The 26337-nt window shown below is 30.0% G+C and overlaps 1 protein-coding gene across 1 annotated transcript in view; it reads right to left on the reverse strand.

Annotated features, from left to right (window-relative positions):
• The window catches only part of LOC124363489, a 55418-nt gene that overhangs the window by 26203 nt on the left and 2878 nt on the right, over window positions 1-26337 (reverse strand). The window contains exon 2 of the mRNA XM_046818738.1: window positions 24918-25004. Within this exon, the coding sequence (XP_046674694.1) occupies window positions 24918-25004 (87 nt within the window). The remainder of the gene's footprint in view (window positions 1-24917; window positions 25005-26337) is intronic.

Genomic DNA, 26337 nt, shown 5'->3' on the forward strand with positions numbered 1-26337 from the left:
ACCGACTCATATTTATTTTCAAATTAATTTAATTTAATTTTTATTTGCGGAAGTTCCACCCTTGTATCTATAAATCCTATCCTTTTAGCAGTGAAGTTAATCTCTTCTACTATTTATTTAGAATCTTTGGCTTGCAGAGAGTCACCCTGTGACCTAATAGTCGAGTCCAGCCATGTTACTCTGAGTTACACACTGCTAGACGGATCTTATCCGAGCAAAACCTTTTAGTGAAAATACGGTAATACACCGACATTTTCACTACTGCTATTTTACTGAAGTTTAGAAGCTGTTTTCCCTTGTATGCAGTTTTATACGGAGTAAGCGTAGCAATTATCAATTTATTTAATATTTAGACTACCAATAAGAAAGGTGTATAAAGAAAGTTATAGTATTAGGGTGAAAAATATTTTCTTGAGGAAAAGTCCAAATCATGTACATGTATCAAAGGATGGGTGTCCATTCTGCATATTTACGACTAGAGCGAGTAATCTGTGTGCGAGACGTCCCAAGTCTGCCTGGGGCTGAAGACAGTAATGTAACACCGCAGGCTCTGAACTCACTCTTTATTTATTCAGGAGAAAGTTTTGCTATCTCAAGTGCATGAAAGGATTCTGTACAAACCTATAAATTTTAATTGAGCAACAGCTTAGCATTTCAGTTCAATTAGTTTTTTTATATTTCCAAATCAACTATTGGTTGTACTTCCACGTCTGCCTGGGGCTGAGAATAGTAATGTAGCATTGATGGCTTTGAACTCACACGATATTAATTATTCAGTGGAAAGCTCTACGTTATATAGCATCATATACTTTAAAAGATTTTGTGGTTTTACGAACCTATACAGTGTAATCGAGGAACAGCTTAGCGGTTCAATTACTATTTTATATTCCACAATAAATTTTAGTAGTAGTTTCACGTCTGCCTGGAGCTATAAACTGTTATATAAGATTGATGACTTTAAGCTCACTTAATATTTATTCGGTAGAAAGCTCTATATTACTGTCAAATGTGTGATATGTGACATGATATGCACAATCACGGAAAATATAATAAAAAATACAACTTGAACTGCTAATTTTATGCTCGAGTACGATTTACAGGATTTTACAGCCATAAGAAATCGTAATAAGTACTCCAGGTGACGTAATATAAAGCTTTGACTGAATAAATATTGAGTGATTTCAGAGCCATCAATGTAAAATTACTGTTTACAACATCAGGCAGCCGCTAACTACTACCGAAATTTATTGTGTAAATGTAAAAAACTAATTAATCTGTAAACCTGTTAATTTATTACAATGTATACCATGTTACAGCAACAAAAGCAGTATTGACACACAGTAGTATAATATATTGAATACTTTCCAAAATATCGAAATAATATTTCACTACTACAATATTCTTTTTCAAAAGGTAAAATTGTAAGCTTTGTGAAGCTTATCTAGCAAAATTAATACAATATCAAGAACACTCTTGAATATTTTACCGTAACGTGTTAATATAAATTAATTTTGGGAAACAAAGAGCTAGAATAAACGTTTCAGTTTCATAGGTACTAAAGGAAAATCATCTTCGGACGAGGTAATTCCATAACACCCTCACAAGTTTCCCAATCTACTTCCAGTGCCATCTACTGAAGCTCGGATAGTGTATAATTTAATGAAATATTTTTGATCTTATGGAAATGGTTGGTTTTTAATACTACTTTTTTACACTTTTCTCAGCTTTCCCTCCTACCCGCTCCTTAAACAGCAACTATACTAAATATTATTATAACCACTATGATGATTATGAAACGCAAAATACTTTGTTTTATAATACTCTTGTTACGATTGCAGGAAGTTTTACGTTTCTTTGTTTGAAGGTTAATTTTATCGATGGAAGGATTGTGAAGGAAACAGGATTTTTCCGGACATTTGCCATCCTTCAGTGAAACAAGAAATCAGTAACACTACGTTTCGAGATCTGCAATCTGATCTCTTCTTCAGGTAAAGAACTAACCTAATACATAATTTTAAACTAGGTTAAAATAAACAAATCTTACCAAAGCGTTGTGGCACGCCTAGGTCAGGAATCACAACCACCATGTTGTTTGTCAACTTCACTAACTCTATAAACATGCACTTAATATAAAACTATACAAAACACTAATCATTATAACTGAACTACGGAATACAGGTCCATTTTTTGGTTTTGTTTTTAGGAGACTTTGTCTAAGAGTGTTGTGTGTTTTAAACGCGGTTCTAAATTATTACGGATTTTCCTATTTCTTTTAATGAAATAAATCAAGACAAAAACTTTTAAGTTTACCAATGGCAATACATGATAAATTGTCCGTGAAAAATTTTAATAAATTGAAGATAATTTTATATTTTTTGTTAATTATCGTAAAAGTCATGACACAAGCATTTAATAAATAGTATTCATCCCTTTAATTAACTTTTATGCAATACAACATTTTCTTTTTAAGTTTCCGTTACTATTATATTTTAATATTTTACAAATTAACTTAATATCATATGTTTTTGTACTGTCACCAAGTCTAAAGTCTCAGGCTATGTCGTTTAAAATTATTTATTAGCTTGCGTTGTCATATATAGTTTTTACAATTTCTCTCATAATAAGTAATCAAGTATCCCACAGCACAGCACATTTAGAGGAGGAATATACGTCCTTCAACTTTAGACTGAAGTTAGACCCAATGTTATACAAAATATTTAATGTTTTGCATGTCAATATATTATTTTTATAATTGATCTAATATTCAGTAATCATGTATCCCAAGGAACAGTAAGAGAAAACCTAGTCATCAATCAATATCAGACTGAAGTTTTAAGCTATTTCATTGTAAAGTCTATAATGATTGGCATGTTCAAATATTATTTTTACAATTAAATTGATAATAAAAAACTTTCTGTACATAAACCTAAAATAATAAATAAATTAGTTGCTTCACAAATGTACATCTCATAAATTTAAAATATATTGAAATATTTATCGATAAACTAGTTTTTTAGCAAAGAAAGTTTCATTAGCTTTTTGGCAAATTCATAAACAGCGTTTAAGAATGATTTCAAATACGAGATTCTCAATATTAATATCTCATGTAGGTGACCGTTTAATGCCCTAACATACGAAAATGCGTTATAAGTCTTTTCAGTTAAATCAAATACAATTCCCTGAAGTAAAATTAGGTTTCAAGGTGTTTACAGGGTATGAGGCTGCTTGGGGAAAGCCATCACTTCATAGACCGCCTCTGGGGAATGAGGTGAAGGCGTCACCTGAGGTGTTAAATTTCTCTTCATCCCTAAAATGTATTCGTTGACTTTCTTTCGGAAGCCTTTTATGCATTCATCACTGCTTAGTCATATATTATGAAATATTAATAAATATTAACTTATTACTCGTAGTTAATAACTTCTTTCTTATGTTAATGTTGTCTAAATTTTGAGTATATTCTTAATAAAATTTATAGATATATCTTTATCTATAGTATTTTATTCAGTAAGTTGAAAAATACACATAATTGTTTTACTCTCCCATAAATGACAGACAAAAATAGGATGATATTAATGTTTTATTACTACGAGATAATATTATATAGATATAGAGTAAATAATGTTAAGAAATTGCTTGATCACACTTTACCGTTCGTTACGTAGAAAATTATTTTTAAAATTGAATAATGAAGGTCCTATTTTTATATATTTCCTTAATTTGCTATATTAAATTGCAATTAAAATAACTATTTAATAATAACCAAAGTTTTCGAAAACATTCTATGACTCTACTTTAAACTTTCTGCTGTTTAATTACATTTACTACAAATATAATGAAAATATATTATTACGTTAGACCTACTTTAATCATAAATATAAAAAACTGTTTGAAGGGAATGTTGTAAAAGCAAGTAAGCAGAGTATTAGTTTCATTTTGTCACACTCTGCGTAATATTTACAACACTTTTTCACTAGTATAACATTTTATTTCATTGTTTAGATGAATTGTTTTTTGTTTGTATTCTTTATTAAATACTCTCATATAATTCTTTCTGTAAAGTGAAAATTATATAAATATTTATTTTAATAGCATTGATTGCTCTACTAACATCATTATTTCGTCTCCAATTAATTAATATCTGTCTCAACATAAATAATTTTATTTTAGTCTTTAGCGTTACGCATTTACCTTCATGTCACCCACATATAAATATTTGTATTTATTAGAACAATTATGTAATATTAATATTACTCTCATAAATATAGGAATTACTTTAACGTTATTAAAGTTAAACTATATTTCTCCTAGAGAACTACCGACTCAATATCTGTGAAAATGAAAACTGTGGTACATACTTACTATTACCAAGTTTGATTTCTTGATAAAGTAATTGATTCATCTAATTTATTTTAGGTTTACGGAAGTATTTCACCCTCGAATTCTACATTCTATCCATCTCTACAAAGATCCTCTCTTTTACTATCCACTTAGACTCTTTTCCTTGCATCGAGTTACCCTCCGACCTAATAGGCGATTCCGGTAATCTTACTCTAGATTTAACCCAGATAGATGGAGCCTATCCTAGTAAACTCTATTTGCTTAAATCCGGGATGGACGGAAATTTTCACTTCCCCGATTTTGTTAAATTTTAGGAGCTGATTTTCCTTTTAAGCAGTTTTACAAAGAGTAAGCGTAGCAGGTATTAATTTATTTAATATTTAGACTGCAAAAAAGAAAGGTATAACAAGAAATTTGTATTGTAGTATTAGGGTGACAAATCTTTTCATAAGGAAAAGTCCAAATCATGTACATGAATCAAAGGCTTGGGTCTCCACACTGCATATTTATGACTAGAGCGAGTAATCTGTGTGTGGTATTTCCCAAGTCTGCCTGGGGCTGTAGACAGTAATGTAACACCGCAGGCTCTGAACTTACTCAGTATTTATTCAGGAGAAAGCTTTGCTCTACATGATCTCAAGTGCATGAAAGGATTCTGTTTCTTTACAAACATATGAATTGTAATCGAGCAACAGCTTAGCAGTACAATTAGTTTTTATATTTCCACACCAAATTTGGTAGTAGTTCCACGTCTGCCTGGAACTGTTAACAGTAATGTAACATTGATGGCTCTGAACTCACTCAATATTTATTCAGCCGAAATCCCTACGTTACGTGACTTCAAGTACTTGAAGAGATTTTGTGGATTTACGATCCTATAAATTGTAATCGATCAGCAGTTTATCTAACTGTTCATTTAGTATTCTTTAATTTGCTTTATATCTATTATGATGGTGAATGTGCAAATATGAAATTTTTAATATAAATGAAGTATTATATTTAGGCATAAATATCAGTATCGTCAGAAATATGTTTTTATAGTCATTAACTTAAAAAACGGAAAAAGACAACATGAGTGATTAACTATTAAGATAGCATATTGTACATACAATCTGGGATTAATGTATAATTATGGTTAATTTAGAAATAAGTAATGATTAGATGTTATTATTTTGACAGGTTTATTAGCATTTATATTTATAGGTAACTAATATTTGATTGTTCATCAACTCTCAGCTATTTTAAAAGTTTAAACATACTACGTAGATTCACTCAGTAGGCTGCCAAAGTTTGTATTTTGTTCTAGATGGGTATGTAAACATTTCATTCCTTGGCTATTTTCTGTCCGCAGGACATCTCCTAGCTATTGCAAAATTTGTAATGCAACGCAAAGCATATTTCGTGTTGCATCCCTTGTTATACACTATTAATAATATATCAAATAATAACTTAAAGGAAATATTTTAATAGGTCGAGTTTTTTTATTAAAGGTCACACATATTATTTCTGTAACTACTGATGATATAACCATTTGCAGATTATTTTTCTGTTGACTTTCTGTTTAGCTAAATTAAATCAATTGCTTTTTTGACGTGTAAATAATTTATTTTTTTAAACATTTTTATGTTTATGTTTTTGGAAATTATCAACCAATATTAAATATTAAGAAATTTCCCCAGGACATATAAAATTATTTCACACTCATATAACAGCGTTTACTATAAATACAAGTTGTAGTAAAAAAGAATTAATTTTGTAAACCTTTTAATTAATCTAAACTTAATTTTTATCTCCCAGGAAATGCCGTAAATAAAAACAATTACTCTTATAGACTTTATAATTAATTTTATTTTAATTTACTTTTAATAAATCATCAACTAATATCTGTTAATAATAATGTTTATAAAAATAAATTTGCACCTTATTGAAGCAGATGATGTGTTTAAAATCATAAGGAGTTCTCTTGATATAACTTTATTTATTTAGATAATTTTAAAACAAATTTTAAAATGTTTTCGGATGTAAATAATCGAAATCTAAGTTACAAATGATAACGGAGTTGTTCCAATTTGCTTTTGCACCACTAAAAACACATAAACTGTTACTCTGAGAATAACTTGAAATCGAATAACGAGTTGAAGAGGTAAGCGTCAGAAAATGTGTTAGTTTAATATTTTGTTACAGAAATTTAATTTTAAAAGCTGTTATATACGTTGTAATATATTTTCCCATCTAAGGGTGAGGGTTATTCAGTTTAATCGTATATTAGTAATGGATTTGCCAAGAGCAATTTACAGTTGAAAGAGGTGTGTTTCATGCAAAACTTATGGTTTATTGTAATAAAGCTTTGAAACAATTATATATTCTATAAAAAATATGACGTCATCTCCTATACGCTATCACGTGACTTATCGGGATCATGTTTAAATGGTAAATACATTGCAAAACAATTTAACAACACAAATTGATTAGGGCATTTCAAATAGTAAAGACAGATATGCAAAACTGGTGTTTTGAGTCTGTACACTTATTTATACAAGAATATACTTATCTAGCTAAAGTGCTTTCACTAAAAGTAGTGAAAGCAAGCACTTCTAATGAAATACAATGCTGCCCTGTGATATTTTTAAAACAGAAGTAGGCATCATTTTTAAACTTAAATCGGGTACAACTTTTTCAGTGTTCATGGTTAAGAGATCTAAGGTTAAGCTAAATTGCAAGTGGATCCTATTTCAGGATTTGAGTTTGTATAAGCATTTCTGGTTCTAACAGATTTTATAACAAATTAAATTGTAATGTGTTAACTAAATTTTCATTAATAATGATAACGCACCACCGTGCATTTGTAATACGAGAGACAAAATATGGGGATAAACTGTCAACTACATCCACAACCATGAGCAACAATTCGTATAACCTGAAAAAAAATTTTAACATCTCGTACAACATCCCAGGATCATTGTTAAACGTTTAACATCGCAACTTCAAGGTATTGAAACTCTGCCTCCTCACATTCCCAAAGTAACTCAAAAAGAGTAATGGTATTCTGGGTAGTGGACATGTGATATATGTAAGATTCAAAGCACTCAACGCACAAGACACGATATTATTCCTTTGCACGAAAAATTCCTTTGTCGAGGCTCACTTTGTTTCTAAGGAAGCTCCTTTTCTCAGGTAACCCTTTATATAAGTTCCTTGGAGAACCTGCACAGGAGTCTGGATCAACCAATTCTCCTGGCACGAGTATGGAGAATATAAATTAATATATTTAATAACTTGCACTAGGAGCTATAAACTTGAAATGAATCAATACCATACAAATTTGTATACATACAAGTTCTTCTAGCAGAAATATGGCGAATAAAATCGATTTTAATAGTTTATAATAGTTATTTGAAACAACTGAAGTCAGTATCATAAGAGATTGCATACAAATATACTTAAGTATTAAGAGGCTGATTATCATTTCAACTTTATAGATTTAGAAACGACATGAACCTTTAGAAATATACTGAAGAAAATGCAGCGTTCAAGATATTTTATTTAAATATCCATGTTGTTATTGCTTATGTTATGGCATGAAGGTTCAAATGTAGGCTAATTGCCAAACCAAATTCTATTATGTTTTTCCACTGAATGTGCTCCCCAAGAAAACAATTTGATTTTATGTCTGACCCGAGACACCCATCCTCCGACTATTACAAGTATAATTACACGTAGATGAGAAAAAATGTTTAAAGTTCTACCTCGATGCCTCATTTTATTGGAGATGTGGAATATTATATTTTACTATGAATAATTGTCCACTAATTCGAAGGAGAAAAAACTTCTCAAAATTCATGTTCTATAAACGGAACAATATAAAAGGTTATCGGATGTGGTAACCGTGTTAGCATTAGATGTTGTGACAATGACGATGGCGTATTGTATTTTAAAGTATATTGTAATTTGTTTTACAATATCGGTATATTACTGTTGTCTGTGGCTAGGAAGCTTTGCTTCCCATCCTATAACTAACACAAATAATTCAAATATTATTTCTCCATGAAAGAAGGTATTTATTAATTTCAGGATGTCGTAGAACTGGACCACAACTTGGGAATAAAATGTAATTCTTGTGGCTATTTTAAATCTGTTGGTAAGGCCTAAAAACTATTTAGATTCTTCAACACGTGCATACAAAGTGCCCACGTGTGTCCAACTGCAGGTAAAACATCTTGACAATTTTCTAGACCCAGACTATTTATATGCTCTGCTCTTTTCTGTAATTCAACTATTCCTTCAAAAGAACAGTTTTGGTGGCACCCCAGCAGTACAGTAGAGTAGTCTAACCCCTCCCCTCATTGTACGTACACAGACGTATAGTTTAGATGTAACAATTGTCGTTTAAAGATTATTTTCGATTTTGGGAAAAGTGTTTCACGATTTTAATTTTGTAACTGATGTTTCGACTGAACTAGAACTGTTTGGACTGACTGTGGTCTGAACTAGAATATTCATTAGTTAACCTAAATGTCATAATTTCTATTTTCTTTCTTACAGAAATATTTAAAAATATTGTTTGTTTAATATTCTGATTATATTTGTATGAAAATGTGGCACAAGCAAATTTTTAGTGTTTACGCTATATCTTATACTAAGTTTTATATATCTCATACAAGAAATCAATCTGATAATTTTTACCTTCCTTATTCTTAAACTCAGTATTCAATCGTCTTGTGAATCTCAAATTGAATCAATGAAACGCGCGCCTCATTTATATTCAATAACCTTACTTGAAATGCTTATTCAAGATGATTTCAGCACTCTTACTATTTCAGTATCACTAATTAATTAGTGAACTAGACACTGGCTTCGTTCATTAGCAATTTAGATCTTGATCTTTGGCAAAGTTAGTAGTAATCATTACCCAATACCACCTAATTTTGACTATTGAATCAACTGAATCTGATTTTGTTGAATTGTCATTTTTTGAGTATACCTAGGACATAAATAGTAGAAAAGTTATTTATAAAGAAGTATAAATAATATTATTTCATTAATTACTATTTATACATAATTATATTGTTACCTAATTTATTAAATTTTCATTAAATATAAAAATAAAATAAAACTGTCAAATGGTTAAAATATTCATTTAAAATTAATGGGTTTAAAATAAATTGAAAAAGCCGCAGTTTATTATAATAAAAATATTTAATAGATACAAATACAAATAACATGATATCCTCTGATATAAATATAAAAGTTGTTTTATGAAAGCTTTGATCTTTTAAAACTGTATTAGACACAAAACTTGCAAACTTCTGAGACTTTAAGTCTCAAATCTATCCTGATTTGTGCCTGAGACTCTCTCTGTATTCATTTTCCTAGAGCCTCTTTAGTATTATGCCTGTTTAACAAATTATGAGGGAATGAGCAGCAATTACATGTTTGGTGATATTTCTGACTATTTGTCACATACATGTAGTCAAAATGACATTTATACAATCAGTTATTGTAATACGGTCCGAGTTACAGAAGTTCTTTTTCCCTATGTCGAAATAGTTATCAGTTGAGCGGGCGAGTACTCAGCCTGACAACGAGTTAGCCGATGCATGTTTATATCAGAGTATAGATTACATGCGACATCATGGGGGTATAAACTATGCGAAGTATCAAGATGTACTGTCAAATTGGTAGGAGCATATGATTATTGATAGATACGCTTACAATTCCACTTTAGCTTTAGTATGAGAAACTTAGAAACATAATCACCGAACCAAAGAGCAAGTGGAAATCTGTGAGTTATCGGCTATCCTCAAAGATTGCTAGTGATGCCAGAGAAAAAGGTATATAAGGTTTTTTGTGACACATGAAGACTCAACTGGATACTTTTGATGAAGTGAAAAGACACGTGGAATGTACTTGTATTTGAACATTCCTGGAATTTTTTGTGTGTTCTAGATGGTGAGATTCTTAAAGAACTGCTAAAGTATGATAAAAGTCAGTTCGGTGGATTACGAAATTATTGAGCATAGAAGGACGACGAAATGTGAGGCTTGACACGTTAATTTGACGCTTTGGAACAATGTGGCAGGGGCCATTTACTTGGAATTCATGGAGTTCAGTAACAGCCACATGGGAAACTTTATGCCATTCTAGAGGAAACAATCATTCTGCAGTTATCCTTTAAAATAACATAGGTATAGACGGCTCACAGGATACCTTCTATGGCTCGCATCAAATCTGACTTGATTCCGGATTGGGTTGTAAGCAAATGAACCAATCATCAAGTGTATCTAAGGGTGTAGAAAGGGAGTAGGTACTAAAAAACAAAGGAGGTAATAGTGATCAGAAAGTATAATTTAATTCAAATCTTCTCTTTAAGCTAGTCATTAGTTTATGGAAACCAAGGGAGCTGAGAAATTATGGTTAACATTGGTAATATTATGGTTAAAAATTCAGGAGATATTTAAGGGACCTTTATCATTCAAACTTCGAGTGACTTAATCCAGTTATTTTTGAGTAATTCATATAGAATGTGTGGTGAGTTAAAAACGCATAGTTATATATGAGTATTGCATTTTAATAAACAAATCTTTTCTGCTTGTTATCATTTTACACTTATAAGTCACATGCTGTACTTAAAATCAATTAATTGATAAAAAACTAATTACCCTTAATAAAATACATCATTTGAGACATTATGATATAATATATTCCTAAAAGAAGTGATAAGATATTTTATCTCACAACAGTATGATTTAGTAATGTTTCCTTATTTAAATTTGAATTTATACTCTTCGCTTGAAATAGTATTTGTCAAAGATGACGTACATTGAAGACGTATGTTAAATCTTAGTTAAATATTTAGCATAAATTGATTGTCAATAAACATGTGGCAATTACTATAAAATATTTCTGAAAAAAAAACTTGTATATATTGATTATATCTAGGGATCATGTAAAAAGTGTTATGTGGTTGAACATTAGTAAAGATATCATTCTTGTAAAATTTCATTTTTTTCTCTCTGTATTTTTGCACGATATCTCGAAACATAACTAACTTGGAACTTTGTATGAAGTTTCATTTCTATATTAGCAACACTGAGTTTGATTATGGTGCCTGTCACCCCATGGGATGTGGCTGAGCGTAAGTCAATATTTTTGTATTGATCTTACGGTTATCATTATTGGAACTAGATAATAGTGGAATACATAAATTTGTAAACAAACTGTGTACTATCATATGATATTTTAACAAGTACCATTTTTATTAATAGAATAAAAAGAAAATACAATAAACTGGAGTCAATGATAGAAGGCGGCGCTTTATTAGAGTTCAGCGCAATCTGGTGTTGTAATACACTTACTACCTTATAAGAATCTTTATTGTTTAAACTCAGCTATAAAAGATAATTCACTTAATTAAAAAATATTTTGTGCTATAATGTAACATGAATTTATCATGTGGCAATAAATCTCGACAAAGATATTATCGGCAGACTTTGCATTGTGAATGAAACTTAATTTTTTTCTATTCACAATGATTTATATGATTATGTATATCCAACCATAGAATTTGACTGAACGTCATTGAAAGATATCACTCAGTAGGCTGGCAAAATTTCTTTTTTGTCTGACGGAGAAGTCACGGTCAAATTTTCTTCTCTGTATGACTGTATATCTGACTATCTGCCCGCAGGACATCTAGATAATAAAAAACTGGTATAAAGATTTGAAACGTTGCATGGAACATTATCGGAGCCTTTAAGTGTTCTCTCACCTTATAATATAGATTTAATTTCTAAATTTACTATATTTACTATCTAATGTACATATATTCATCATTATTTCTTGTATTATAACTAGACTAATAATTTTCATATACATCACATAATTATATGCCAATTATATGATTGGATTTGATTTTAAATCAATTATAGCTCCAGACATAATTTATATTTCTAATAAATACTAACTGACTATAAAGTTTACGTGAGCTTTGGAATAAAAGTAAGCCACATAATATCAAACAGGTCAAGCTTTTTCGCTTGCAATATTTTATTTATTTTTCAGTGGTTTCCGATTTTTTACTTGGAGATTTATCTCCTCTGTGAAAAACTATAGATTTAATGTACTATATATTAACTTGTAACGCGACTTTAAAGTTGATTTAGGGAGAAGGCACATAACCGACTGCTGATTTAATAATCACATTTATAAGCTGATTATTAAATGTATTTTATTAAAAATATTTTAAAATATTATTATTAATATTATAAAATATACCGATACCTATGGTACTTAGTACAAGTTAGTATATTTGTAGTAATAACATAAGAATATTAGTTACTTTTTTATGAATCTTTTCCTGAAACTGTAAAAGCACTAAGAAAATATCGTGTAAGTTTGTATGTATTAGAAAAATGTTTAACAATGTTAATCATGAAAGTTTTCTGTTTATTCATATGCCATATCTCATTCGAAACGATAATTCATTGTGGAGATATAAAATTAGAGGTAAACAATGGTTGTTTACATTAGGTAAACAGTTCCTTATTGGTTAATGTGTAGTGCAACTGAACCCTACCACCCAAACACGATGATTATTCCCTGTGGTTTGGTCGTATTTGTACTTTGATATAGTATTTTGGTTAGGTGTAAATTATGAATGGTTTGGTAAAACTCTTTTAGGGGTTTAAGTTATTTCAAAGTAAAGAGAAGTCATTTAATTGTTTTTGCAATGATTAATAAGAGTATGTTTTGTTTTATATTCTTTTACTTTTTCCTAAAAGTTTTTAATTCTACATTTTTGTATGTTTTCTGTTTTGAAAATTAATTTTATTTATTTCTTTCTTTTTTATGCTTCAAAAATTTGACTTAAAAATGTCTTGTAGGTGGGCAAGACGTATTATAATTTGATATTTAATTTTAGAAGTAAATAGGTTCATTGTATAGTGTTAAAATAACTCCAGTAGTCTATCTAGGCATAAACACAATATCATCATTATTATTAATATGAGTATAGAATATTATAAACTATTATTTCTTGCTCATTACAGTCTTGAAATTTAGTGCATTAAGTATCTGAAGTTTTAAAAATTTGTAGGAAGACAATAGCAAAGTAATTAATATCAAGCTAATAAATTATATAATTTGAGAATAATTTGTATTATACAAAAAATACTAATTATATGTTAGTTTAAAAGGTTTATTGACATTAACTGATAGTTAATCAACCATTTTGTAGAATTATTATGGTGGATTAAGACACTCAAAGTTTGTGTTATTGGTAGACGCACTACATCATTTTGTAGCATCTAATTGTGATATAAACTGTAACCTTGGTAATATATGTAACCTCTGATCGGGCTGATAATAAAAAAAAACATTAAACGCTAAACAGAAATAAATATAAAACAATCACACGAAAGAAAATGTTATATACTTTTTCCTGTTACACCTTACTTTAAGTCAGTGTGTTGTACTCTGTCCAATCGTGGTTTATGCTGAAACTATCAATTTCAGTAAATCCTTTGTAATATTTCCCTTACGGTGTTGTTTGGTTTTTTCCTGTTATTGCTGAATATCCGTAACAAATTACCAACCATCAAATCTTATTAAGTGTTTTTTTCAAGGTTTATATGAGGTACATGTTTACGTTTGTTTGAGTTCCTGGCAAATAAGTTGTTTTTGAAAACAAGAGATTAATAATGTACAAATAAACTAGCAATAAGCAATGATAGGATGGCCGCTGGTACCACTTATACTAACTCCGACTATTTGATCTCACCGCAGCCTTGAAAACCCTTATTCCATTCACATTCCACTTACTGATTTTAATGCCTGCCTTGCTGAACCACATTCAGTTCAGTAAGAAGCAGAGATGTTAGAACTGTTTTCTCCACTATTGATGTTTGTAGGATATTTAGAAAACCACAGTCAGTTCAGTAAGATCAAAGATGTTAGCTCTGGATGTTGTTCCTACTTATGTTTATTGCTTGCCTTGGAGAACCACAGTTGGTCAATAAGAGGGAATGATGTTAGGCAAAATTTCAAAAACTTCACAAGTGACTAAGCTCCGCAATTAAAGTAAAAGAACAAACTTTATTAATTTATATTTTTTACAGAAAGATTATGAAAATTTACCAGTGGCCGAACACTAATTTGTTGAAGGAAGTTTATTCTACACATGTGATAGGTATGGTGGGAAGAATTTATCGATGCGAGTTTAGCTCCTTTCACATTCCGTAAAGCCCAGCGTCTAAATTCTGACACTGTCATAGACTGGATCCTTGGAATCTTTATTCCACGTTCATCTGTAGGGATCCAAAAAACGTCGTTGATGAAAAATTTCAATACTACCTCTATGCATCTTATGGACATCAGAGACACTTGGGCTGCAAAAAAGGTCTATCTGGTTCACCCACGGCTATCCAGTGTAATCTATATGAAGAGGTGTTCTCATTGTCTCACCTGATTGTTTTATGTGCGTCTAATACTGTTTTGCTCCACTACATAAAAATATGAAGTATCAAACTCCGCTTCAGTGACAACGAGATTCTGCCTGCGGTCTAATGTCTAGCCTTGGTATTCCCTAAACACGGAATGTTGCCTATAAGAGAGGAACTCGTGTTTGGGCGATGAACTTTGCGCAGTCCACTGTAACGGTCCAGGTTTTCAAGGTTCATTGTCCATGTCCTCTTAACAACTCGTTCCACTTATGGCTCTTGCTTCTAGTCATCGCTTCCCTCAAAGCCCGCCTCGCTGTAAGGAACTTCTATGTGGAAATATTCAACCTCAGGATGGAAACACATAGTGATTTCCTCGTTCCACAATTACGCTAAGGCTCTGGCCTTTATTTTTACAGAGTCGCCGGCGTCAACCCTCACTTCCAGAACAACTTCCTTTCCCCTGAAGATAATCTCCGTTAGAGTGTCTTTAGTGTGCTATAGTGTCTTAAACACATATAACGAGATTTTAATTAAGTGGGTATTTTCATGTCACCATGTGGATGAAAATACGGTTTTGAATCGACATATGGTTTAGTTTTAGCACAACGGGTAATCTTCGCCTTGCTTCAATATAAAAGGAGGAAGTTTTCCAATTAAACTGGCATAAAATATGTTTGTTAGAAGTCTTTCTGCAATGTAATGAAATGTATTTCTTTCAGGAGGTAAAGGTTTTGAAATTTCACCTTAAACCGAAATAAATGGAATTATATTAAAAGGTGGTTGTTTGGCTAATAAAATACACAAAAAGGATATGTTCCATCAACTTTTGCATTATATTTTAGAAAACCATAATCTTGCGCAATAAAAGTTTCTGTTAACAAAGTCCAATTTTCTAAATTATTTTTATTGTTTTATAAATGGTATTACTATGTGATACTATATATCCCAAATCCACGTGTATTAGTATGTATTTAAAATTATATGTTGCAAGTACAGGGTAAACATTTTTACCTATCATGGTGACATTTTACGTAATTTTCTTACCTCTTGTTATTAATACAGCTGCATAAAAGTTTCAATTTAAAAGAAAATTTTGAAAATTTGTCCTGATTATTATACATAATAGTGAAAAGTAAAACTGTGAAGAAATAAGTATATGCATACGTAACGTCACTCATAGCCACCGTTAAATTTCGTCCTTTCCGATTACGCTTTTGGTAACGACCAACTCCACCAGCTAAGGAACTCCACGTCATTATCTGTGGACATCAGATTCGCTCTTCATCAATCACTGACAAAAACACAACGTAATCAATAACGTTCTCGTCAGCTGTTATAGATATTATGTGACAACACTCAGATAACCGTTTTTGACATATGATGCTTATTGATCCATATAAACGTGTTTGTAATTGCTAATTGTAGGTAGAATAATAATGCATACCAAAGTTATTAGATAGGTATAACGATTTAAACATAATGAGAATATTTATGAAATTAAAGTTTATGCCTACTTGATAATATCAACTTAAAATCTAAATATTTGCATAACTAAGAATCAGTTCAGATGTGGAAATGTAAAACGACATTAAAATTGTTCATCTTTCTTTCCCAAGCCACTTGATAAAACATCTTTAAATTTGAAATGTAAGAAAAATTATAAATGTATAATACTAAATACTTAAAATGTTATACTTTACAAAGTATTATACTTCACAGGACTAAAAATAGATAAGTAATCGTAAGTAATCGAAACGAGCAGTTTTGCATCTAACGAAGGTCATAAAAGATATCAGTTATGTATTACGTACGTCTTGTCACTCATTTATGACTAATAATTATGGCTAGCAATTATAACTAATAATCAGGTCCAATAATTATGTGGTAAATAATTTATTTCAGTTTCTCACACGATAAAATTAATCAGATCAAATCATACAATAACATATTACAAAATATTTAATGTTTTTGAAAAACCTAATCATATTTCAAAATTTTTCACATAATTATACTCAAAGTATATAAACATATGCAATATAAGTGTATGCAATGACGCAATGATTAACATTTTTGACATAACGTTTAGAAGTACATTAGTGTCAACTACAAGCCTGTTAATAATTGCATGAGATTAGCTATATAAATAAAAGAATATAAATAAATAAGATGTAATAATATTGTTTAACTTAAGAGATGATATCTTGAAAGCAGCGTTAGAGTAGCCAGCTAGTTTGTATCTTCTTAAACGTTTTGCTGGTTAATTTAAGTCTTTGATGTCATCTGGGAGGTTGTCGTGTAACTTTACTCCGATGTACGAAATTGATTTTTTCTCTCATAGTTACTTCTTCTTTCAAGCATTATCTTATTTCTTATTTAGTGATTAAATTTCACAGCTAGGTTATTTATATGGCAGTATTGATATTATATGTTTAGGGCTATAACAGTGTTTATGGGGGGTAGTACACCTTTCCGCTTGCATTTACAAATTTATTTCTTGTGCAACTACTGGTATACCTACACATATGAAATTTTGTGGGCAAGTTATATATATACTTCAGTTTATTTTAAAATTATTTTTAATAAAATATTTTATTCCATTACTGAGTTATAATTTTTTTTGATTTTTTACGTAGCTTACTTATTAACATAATTGTAACGCTCAAATTAAAGTTTCACACATAAATTTGGTATCATTCTGTTTTTTAGACCTAGGGCTATGGCATGAACTAAGGATATTGGTCTAATGTTAAAATAAATAATAAAAAAATATAAATTACAAAATAAACATAATTTATTTAAAAAATCATTTATTTACCTTAATAAATTGAGTTGTATTGATTCATTTCTGTTAATCCTACTTCATGCTATAGCTAATGATGTTATAAACATCCCATGAAAATTTGGTAAGGATATCTTGAATACTTTTTGAGAAATCATGTAAAAAGTAGGCAAAAAAGTAACTTTCGGAAAACCACCTTTAAAGTTAAACTATTAAAAATGATGTTTTAACTTACATTAAAAATACCCTGCTGCATATCTTACACCTTCTACTTCTTAAAATCTCCTTTGCTGGTCTAGTCTCAATCTCCTTCTGGCTTCCAAACTTTGATTTTCAACTTTCTTTAGCAATGCGCGCACACGGATCTCATCAAAATTTCTCAACAATTCTTCACAGAAAGTCCCCGGAGTCATGGATAATGAGTAAGAACCTTTAACCTACCTAAATGCCCTTCATTATAAATCAAAGATGCTTCATGTGCTGCAATATTTAAAACTGTTCTTCCAGCAAAACCTTTTTTAGGGAAGATGTTCCAAAGCACATTGCTGTATGACTCGTTAGCGTTTTGGGTCTTTCCTTTTAAACATCTTCTTAAAAGTTCAGGCTTTGTCAGATCTACGAATATTGGTTTAATGAAATCCATTACAGGGTATGGTATTGTATTTTTATGTTTAAAAGTTGTTATTGAGTCATTAGATATAGCCTGCTGGTACTTACACCAAGATTCTAGGCCAGTCGGACAAAAATGGTTTCTCATCCGAACTGGCCTTGTGGTTCCATACTGCCCAAGCAGCCTTTCTCATTGATACCAAGTCATTGGGATTGGATCTAATAGCATTACTAAAATACACACCTAGTTGGTCAATCACAGAGTCTGTCAATCTATTTTCGATTACTTGACACTGAAAACGTAAATTTTGACACTAATCTTCACTCAAGTAATGTAAACAAACAATACATTGAACCAAAGCCATAGGCTTGTAAAATAGAAATAAGAAAACAAATCACAGATTGTAAAGCAAAACACTATCTACTATCAATGTATGCTGTATGAAAACGAAATCTAAAAACAAGAGGAGTGTACAAGATTTGGATTTTGTACAAAAAGCGTCATGTATTGATTTTATTTCTTTGTCATAATTAAGCTAAAAATCAAGATATCATCATAATTTCTTTACTGTATTGATCAAAACAAACTAGTAAACAGTTATAATGAAAAAATAAGTAATGAAATTTTTTGACATTTAACGGTGTACTACCCCCCTTATGCTAAACTGAACATGTGATGTATTTTTGGCATTAAATTTGTGCTTCTAAAAATGCTTTTTGGTGTTTTATAATCATCAAACATGTTTGTTTACCTTTACACACTTGAGCTTTGTGGCCTGATAGTCTAGACTGAAGTTTTTTTAACTGAAGTAATCTGTATAAATATTGGTGCATACACCATTAATTGAGGTTACTGATGTTGTGTTACCCTATTGGCTCAATTTTGCGTCTCACCATATGATATTGTTATGAGTTCCTCAAATTAGGTATTTTTACAGATCTTATTTGTATTTTTTTAAACGTACGAATGTGACTAGAGTGACATTAAGTAAGATTGAGTGATAAATAATAATTAATTATATATATATATATTTATTAATGTTCAAGCCTGACCACTATAAATTATTACGAATGATTGCTATAAATCAACCGGTATTAATGTAAACAGTAGTTTTCACGGAGTTTTCAGTCTTTTAATCCCCTTTCCGCAATAGACCTACGAAATTAGTAAGTACGCATCCTTTATACATCCAGTCAGTAAATTTCATTATTATCCTCCTTCTTTTGAAAATTCGTGTTATATTCGTGTTATCTATTTTAATTAATAGCTCATTGCATTGAGTTACACATAAAAACCAGTATAAACAGGAATGATTTCCAACCTAGATAGAATATCCTTATTTAGCTCATTATATGAAGTATGTTTGAAGATAAAAGAAGTAAAGACCACAATAATACGCTGAATAATTGTAATTGAATTATATATTACTAAAGTAGTGCTTAAAAATATTATCAATAAGTGTAAATATAATATTGTTTTTTTAAATACAAAAATAAACAGTCAAAGGTTTGTCAGAGTCTTTAACTAATAACTATATAATACTCATTCGTAGCTCAGAGTACATAACACTTTTCAGAAATGTTAAAAGTCGACGTACAGTCGTATATAGCTTTAGCGCATGTAGTGAACTATACTTGGCACCTCGCCACTTCTGGATCGTAACATCAGATATTACAGCTTTGTCTGATATTTTTGGCGGAAGCTTTAAAATAAATCAATGTGCAATAATTACCTATGTGTACTCATGTATACATAATATATTATGCATACATATATATACATACATATATATATATATATATATATATATATACACACACAACATATCATGTTATGTATATAGGGTGTTCAAAAAGGAGTTTCACAAACTTCTTTGGGTTATTGTAAACAAAATCCCAAACAAAGAACGTCATATAAACATAGACCACATAACTATATTCATTTTTTGTTTTTTGATTCTCAAAATTTCATACAGGCGCTATTTTGTTAATTTCGAAAAGATTACTATCAATACTTTTTAATTAATATTCTGTTTTATATTACTACCGATGTGCCATGTTTTATAGATGTAACTTTATTGGTTCCAGAGGTATTAATATTTGATATTATATTTGAGTGGGGCTAAACGAGGCATTTCTTGACCTATGTTTATATGATACTGTTTGTTTAAACATATATATCTCTAATAAGGGTGTCACAAAATTCTGTGTGTGATAATACACAAACGTTTAAAAATATGTATATATATATAATGTTTGAATGTAACGTATAAGTTGAATGTATATTACAACTTATTTGATGATTGAAAAGAGTGATGATGTAGAATTTTAAGAAACACCGCTAACGTTTCGCCCTCAAAATTGTTATTGTTTAATAGATTCAAAACATCATAGGTACAGGCTGCATTATATTCCATTGTGTATATTATTTTCCTCCTCATGCTTAAAAATGATAAACATATTTTTAAGCTGTTTTAAAGCTTTAATTTTATACAAAAACTAATTGTTTCACCTTTTTAGGAACAGCCTTTTTAGGAACGCCATAATGTGTTCTCTCAAAATATTCTGAGATACATTATATAAAAAACACTTCGCTTTATAAATATTGCATTTTATTATTAATATTTTCAAAGGACGAGAAATTGTAACCTCACGTATCAATTACACCCCCCACTTACCTACGGTAAAGCAATGTATTTTTATAATTATTTAATGTTTGATCCACAAAATTACACTTCGAAGTTTATTGAAAATCGAGTAAGTAGAAAATATGGAACAGACAGTTCCCTTGTTCGGAAATAAAAGAGCTTATCTTCGTTTCGTAATTGGCTCCTTTGTTGGGTTTGTTATGCCTAGGTACAACTGAAAGGTGTGAGCGGATTAGATTCTTTCATTTTACAACTATTTTTACTTCACCAGATACTTTAAGCCTAATCAGGTGCACACGGACAAATTGATTGATGAAAAATATTAACAGAAAAATCGAAAGACGAGAGTCAATATTACTTACATAAAAATCCCATTATTATAAAATCTCAAAAAAAATATTTTAAGGGCAACGTTGCAAGAACGTCTCAGACACTCATAGTTATTTTTCATTGCAATCTCAGCAGAAGCAAAAATCTGGAGACATATTTTAACAGTAAGGCGCCAAGGCGTGGGAAGGGTAACAAAGGATGATTAAGAGAGGTCTTTTTGTTACATTGGGTTTCTCAGTAAAGATAACAGTAAGCTCTTAAGAATAGTAGCTTTTGCCAACTTTAAGATTAATTTTCTCGAAAAAATTTGCTCTCCTGATCATTTATTAAAACCATAAATAAGTTAATTATAAGACATATAACGTATTGCATGTAACATATTGCATGAGTATAATTTTAGATGGTTTTAACGCAGTATTTATTTGTATGAAATTTAAAAAGACATATAATAATACCAACAGTTTTAGCATTATTAGCAGTTATGATCAATATTCTTCATAATTTACTGATACAAGGTATTGCTAGAAAAATATATGAACTTTAAAAAGAAATCCTCTTTTCACTATGTACCAGTTATAAATGTTTAACTTAGATCTTATAAACCTCGCCAGAAACATTGACGGCTATCCTTGTACCAAATTATGTTTAATTTAGATAATTAATCAGAAGGTAGGATATAAATTTAATTGCGTATTTCTGTAGCTTCGGCGGTTATATAATTCATTTACAACCATTGAAACACAGAGTCGTAATTACCTAAAACAACCAAAAGGTATAAGACAACCCTCTACTGTATAAGACTGCCAGAAACCAGTATTGATTCATAACAATATAACAACAGTTTGCTCAAAAAGGATTGTTTTGCTCTCTTAAAAAAATATTTACCCAAAACATTAACATGTTGTAAAAATTTAACAGAATCTTCCAATTAATATTTCTTTTTGATACAATGCAACTTTAAATACATAGATGGGTATATTATAAATATTAAAGGCCAGTGGCGCATAAAATGGAGAAATTTCCCTTATAAGAGTTAACCAAGGACCCTAAGTGTGTTCAAGTAAAATTTCTGTACAATCGGTCTAGTAGCTTTTACGTGATTGAGTAACATACACACGAATACAGACCATTAACATTTTATATAATAGTACAGATGAGGACAATAATTGAATCATAATCTAAAATAAATCCAAATGACCAAATATCAAGAGTTCGTCATTTACCATTTCTTATGGGAACAGTCATTTAAATGTAGGTAAGTCGAATTTATGAGAAGTAAAACACTACAGTTCTATTACATTGTACTTCTCCATTTTTTTAAAATATGTTTGACACTTTTATTTTTCATGTAAATACTTTATTTATTTGGAAAAACGACAAGCATGCACGAGTTAAAGTCATGCTGGAGTAAAATCTGTTTCTTGAAATGCCTTTGTGTGGACCACCCGTTCTAATCAACCTCAGAATCCCTGTAAATATTTTTCTGTGAACTGTCATTGTTGTTCTAATATTAATTTACAAAAATCTTATATTCCACAGTAAATCTATAAATAGTAAAATATTTAGTTTTATTATTATGTAAAAATATGAATTTATTTCATCTCCATATGGAGTAAGAAAGGGCCATGAGGCAATAATTTCGCCTGAATATTTCATTTTATGTTCTTTTAGAAACCTGTGTCGATTTTCAGGTTTTTACAGCATTGAATATTCTTCCTTACCTGTCCATTAAGAATTCCTTATACGTAGTTTATTTCTTGAAACATAAACAAAGAAGTTGTGTTCATTTACAATTGCTCTTACATTAACCGATAGAAAGTCCAGGTATTTCTATTGGTTTGCTTAAGACGCCCTTTTTTTAACAAACAAAATTCACTTAGATTATCAAAGACTCATCAAAATAACAGTCTTCAACATTAAACTATAAAATGAACACACCTGTTAAAACTTCAGTACAAAATAAGGTAAACATAGTATAGATAAAATTTCTCTGCCAAAGACTGGTGCCTCAAAATATCAATTAAATAAAATAAATCTGAAAAAAAACCTACATGTTTACTCGTCAAATCTAAACGCTTAACTATGTTCGAAAATAATATATTTCTTACACAATATACAGTGTATACATTATTGTATCCATTAGTATAAAAAATTAAATTTTAGTGTTTAGTAACAACTGTTGGAAGTATATTTGTAATTTTCAAAATTCACTTTAAATCAAAACGTTACCTAGGAAAATGCCATATGTGTTTTGGTTAAATATAATTAAAACATTGATTGGGGAAGAACTGACTATGCATACCAATTACGAATCATAAACAATGTTTCTATTGTAGGTTGACTAAGTTCACCCTACAGACTAGTGACGAAAAATAAATCCTCGTATCTAGTGTTTATTTTGTAAACTCTGTAATACTTTTTTATTCATGGATCACTAGAACACGTTATAAGAGCTATGGTATTACCATGTAAAATTCAATTTAATTTAGTTTACATGAATATATAGAATATAAAACTATAACTATGAAAAAAGAAGTGAAAACAAATAGGAACAGAAGAATTACAGGATAAACAGAGATAAACTAATTGGTCTTTTAGGGTGTTTACCCTACGGTTTTAATAATATTTTAATAGTGTGTTAATATATTGGATTATTGAATTAATTTGTTTTGTGCTTAACGTACTGTTCAGACTTCGATTATAACTTATTTAGTCTATTTTAATTTTTTTCATTAATATTAATTAAAAACCATAATTAAAAAAGGGAGTATTAAAACAAGGCTTAAATTAGAATATACGCCATGTAATTTATATTAAATGCAGTGAAATCTTGAGTATAATTAAAGATTTTATAATGATTATCATTATTATTCCTAATAGTATAAACTCTTTATAATCTTGTTTTTATTAATATGTCTCCCAAACATGAGAGTAATCGTCAAAAGCATGATGACTATTTATTACTAAAAGAATTTGTACAAATGAGTTTTAAATTATATTAAGTTATATTTATTATTTTAAACTGTTCTTTTTATACCCATGCAATTTTATAACTATAGTAAGACTATTCGTTTTAGACACTGAAAATAATAGTGTTATTGTCTTTGTCTTTGAATTACTTTATGGCAAGAAAGTACTAAAATCTGTGTGGAGGTTACTACTTTTATAGGCAATTTTACAGCTTTGTATTAGAAATAAATGATTTATGTTAACAAGTTTATTTTTCCACCACACAATACAATAACAACACACTCTAGTAAGCACTTTTAAGGTAATACAATTTTGTAAACTATATCTATGTGACCATGATGAGATAGATGTATATTTATAGTTTTGTTTGAATGGCTCTGGCCCGAAATTTGACGGAAGATAGAGAGAACCGTACTGAACCACTGTAATCCTACGTATTTTTATGGCTGTTATGTACTACACTTACATTGATTTATTGAACCGTATAATATAATATGTAGATAATTTTCTCGCTACTTAATATATATTTAGAAATACAAAATAGAAAATAGATTTATTTATGAATGAATAAATTATAATTGAAAAAACTATAACATTAATTATTTTGAAGGGACAAATAATATTCAATCAAATTACGTTACAAAGCTAGGATAATATCATAAGTAGATTCTAGACTAACTTTATAGTTTAATTAATTAACTTTAATCATCTAGTTAGCTTGAGAATCTTTGAATGGAATTTGATAATTGGGATTCAGTGTATTTGTAAGCTTTAACTAAAAATGTTATAGCACAAACATCTTACCGGTTGTTATCGTACAATCCGTACTAAGAAATTGAACAGCTGATGTTGAAGGTACGACGGTCGCGTTGGTACTGAGTGTCTCCCGTCCTTACCCTTGCCACCCACTCCGGCCGCCTCACGTACCCTTACTGGCGTGTACCATATCCTGACATGTATTTCATGGAGTGCAAAATCTACAACATGCAGTACTTACTGAGTGTTAACATTATGTTACCTCTAGTGCAGTTGCAGAATTTACACTTCCTACTTGGAGATAAAAATGTATTTACTAACCGTTCACAAATCCCGCTCCTCCTCACGTACCCTTACTGACCTTGTACCCATATCCTGACATATATTGCATACAGTGTATAATTTCTGGCATTGTAATTACTGAGTGATAAAATTATGTTATCCCTAGTGCATTTTTAACAATTTAAGTTTTTGAAATAAAAACTATTATATATATATATATATATATATATATATATATATATATATATATATATATATATATATATATTTATATTTATATATGGATAAATCTTCCGTAGCCTGATTATAAAGTATTAAATGTAGTAAACTATATTTATTGTTTTAAAATTACAGGCATTTGGGTATATTTAAAGTGTAAGTATAATGTATATTTATTGCATTTTCATTTGACTGAGTAAAACAATGTTGCCATGCGGATTAATTTTGTGTTCTAAACCCTGGTATTGCCAAAATAAATAGGCCTAGTTAATCCAATAACGTACTACAATATAGTGTGCAAGATTTTATTCTGTACACTCAATCCTATTTACTTTTACTTGAAAAATACGTGACATTTTAAGTTAGCTTACTAGGCTATTTACAGCTTTGTACAACACAAGACTTAGTTGTTGTGCTGTAATCGATCTGTTAGTGCTAAGAATAACTTTATTCTTTGTTTTTGGACTATATGGAAGTGCCCATACGAGTGAAGGAGATCAAAGACTTAAAAACTGGTCTTCGCGAGTAGTTTTGCAAAATTTATGGAAATTCCTAAAGAAACTATCTTATGGGCATTAGTGTCTTACCCATGGAAAGGCGCCGGCATTGCTCTTTTGACGATCCAGCAAGTAGTAGACGGTAAGCAACAGTTTCCTATCCCGTTCCAGATCAGGTTGGAAGTATAAGAAAGGTATGTAAGAAAACCTTTTTAAACATATTTGGAATTTCTCCACACAAAATCACTTTGCTTCTTTAAATTAAAAAAGGAGGGGAAATCTGTATACATAGAAAAAAAGGTGGGCCAAAACACATCCTAATGAACGATAGAGTGCTGATTCGGGAACACATAAATTATTTCCATCGGCAAGAAATCCACTACGGCAGAAATCAAAATGAAAAAGAGTACCTCAGTCCTGATCTTAATGTTTAGCAGGCTCTTTTCAGCATTTAAAGCAAAGTTCCCTGA

The sequence above is a fragment of the Homalodisca vitripennis genome, chromosome 5 (assembly GCF_021130785.1).
Source record: "Homalodisca vitripennis isolate AUS2020 chromosome 5, UT_GWSS_2.1, whole genome shotgun sequence".
Taxonomy (NCBI): Eukaryota; Metazoa; Arthropoda; class Insecta; order Hemiptera; family Cicadellidae; genus Homalodisca; species Homalodisca vitripennis.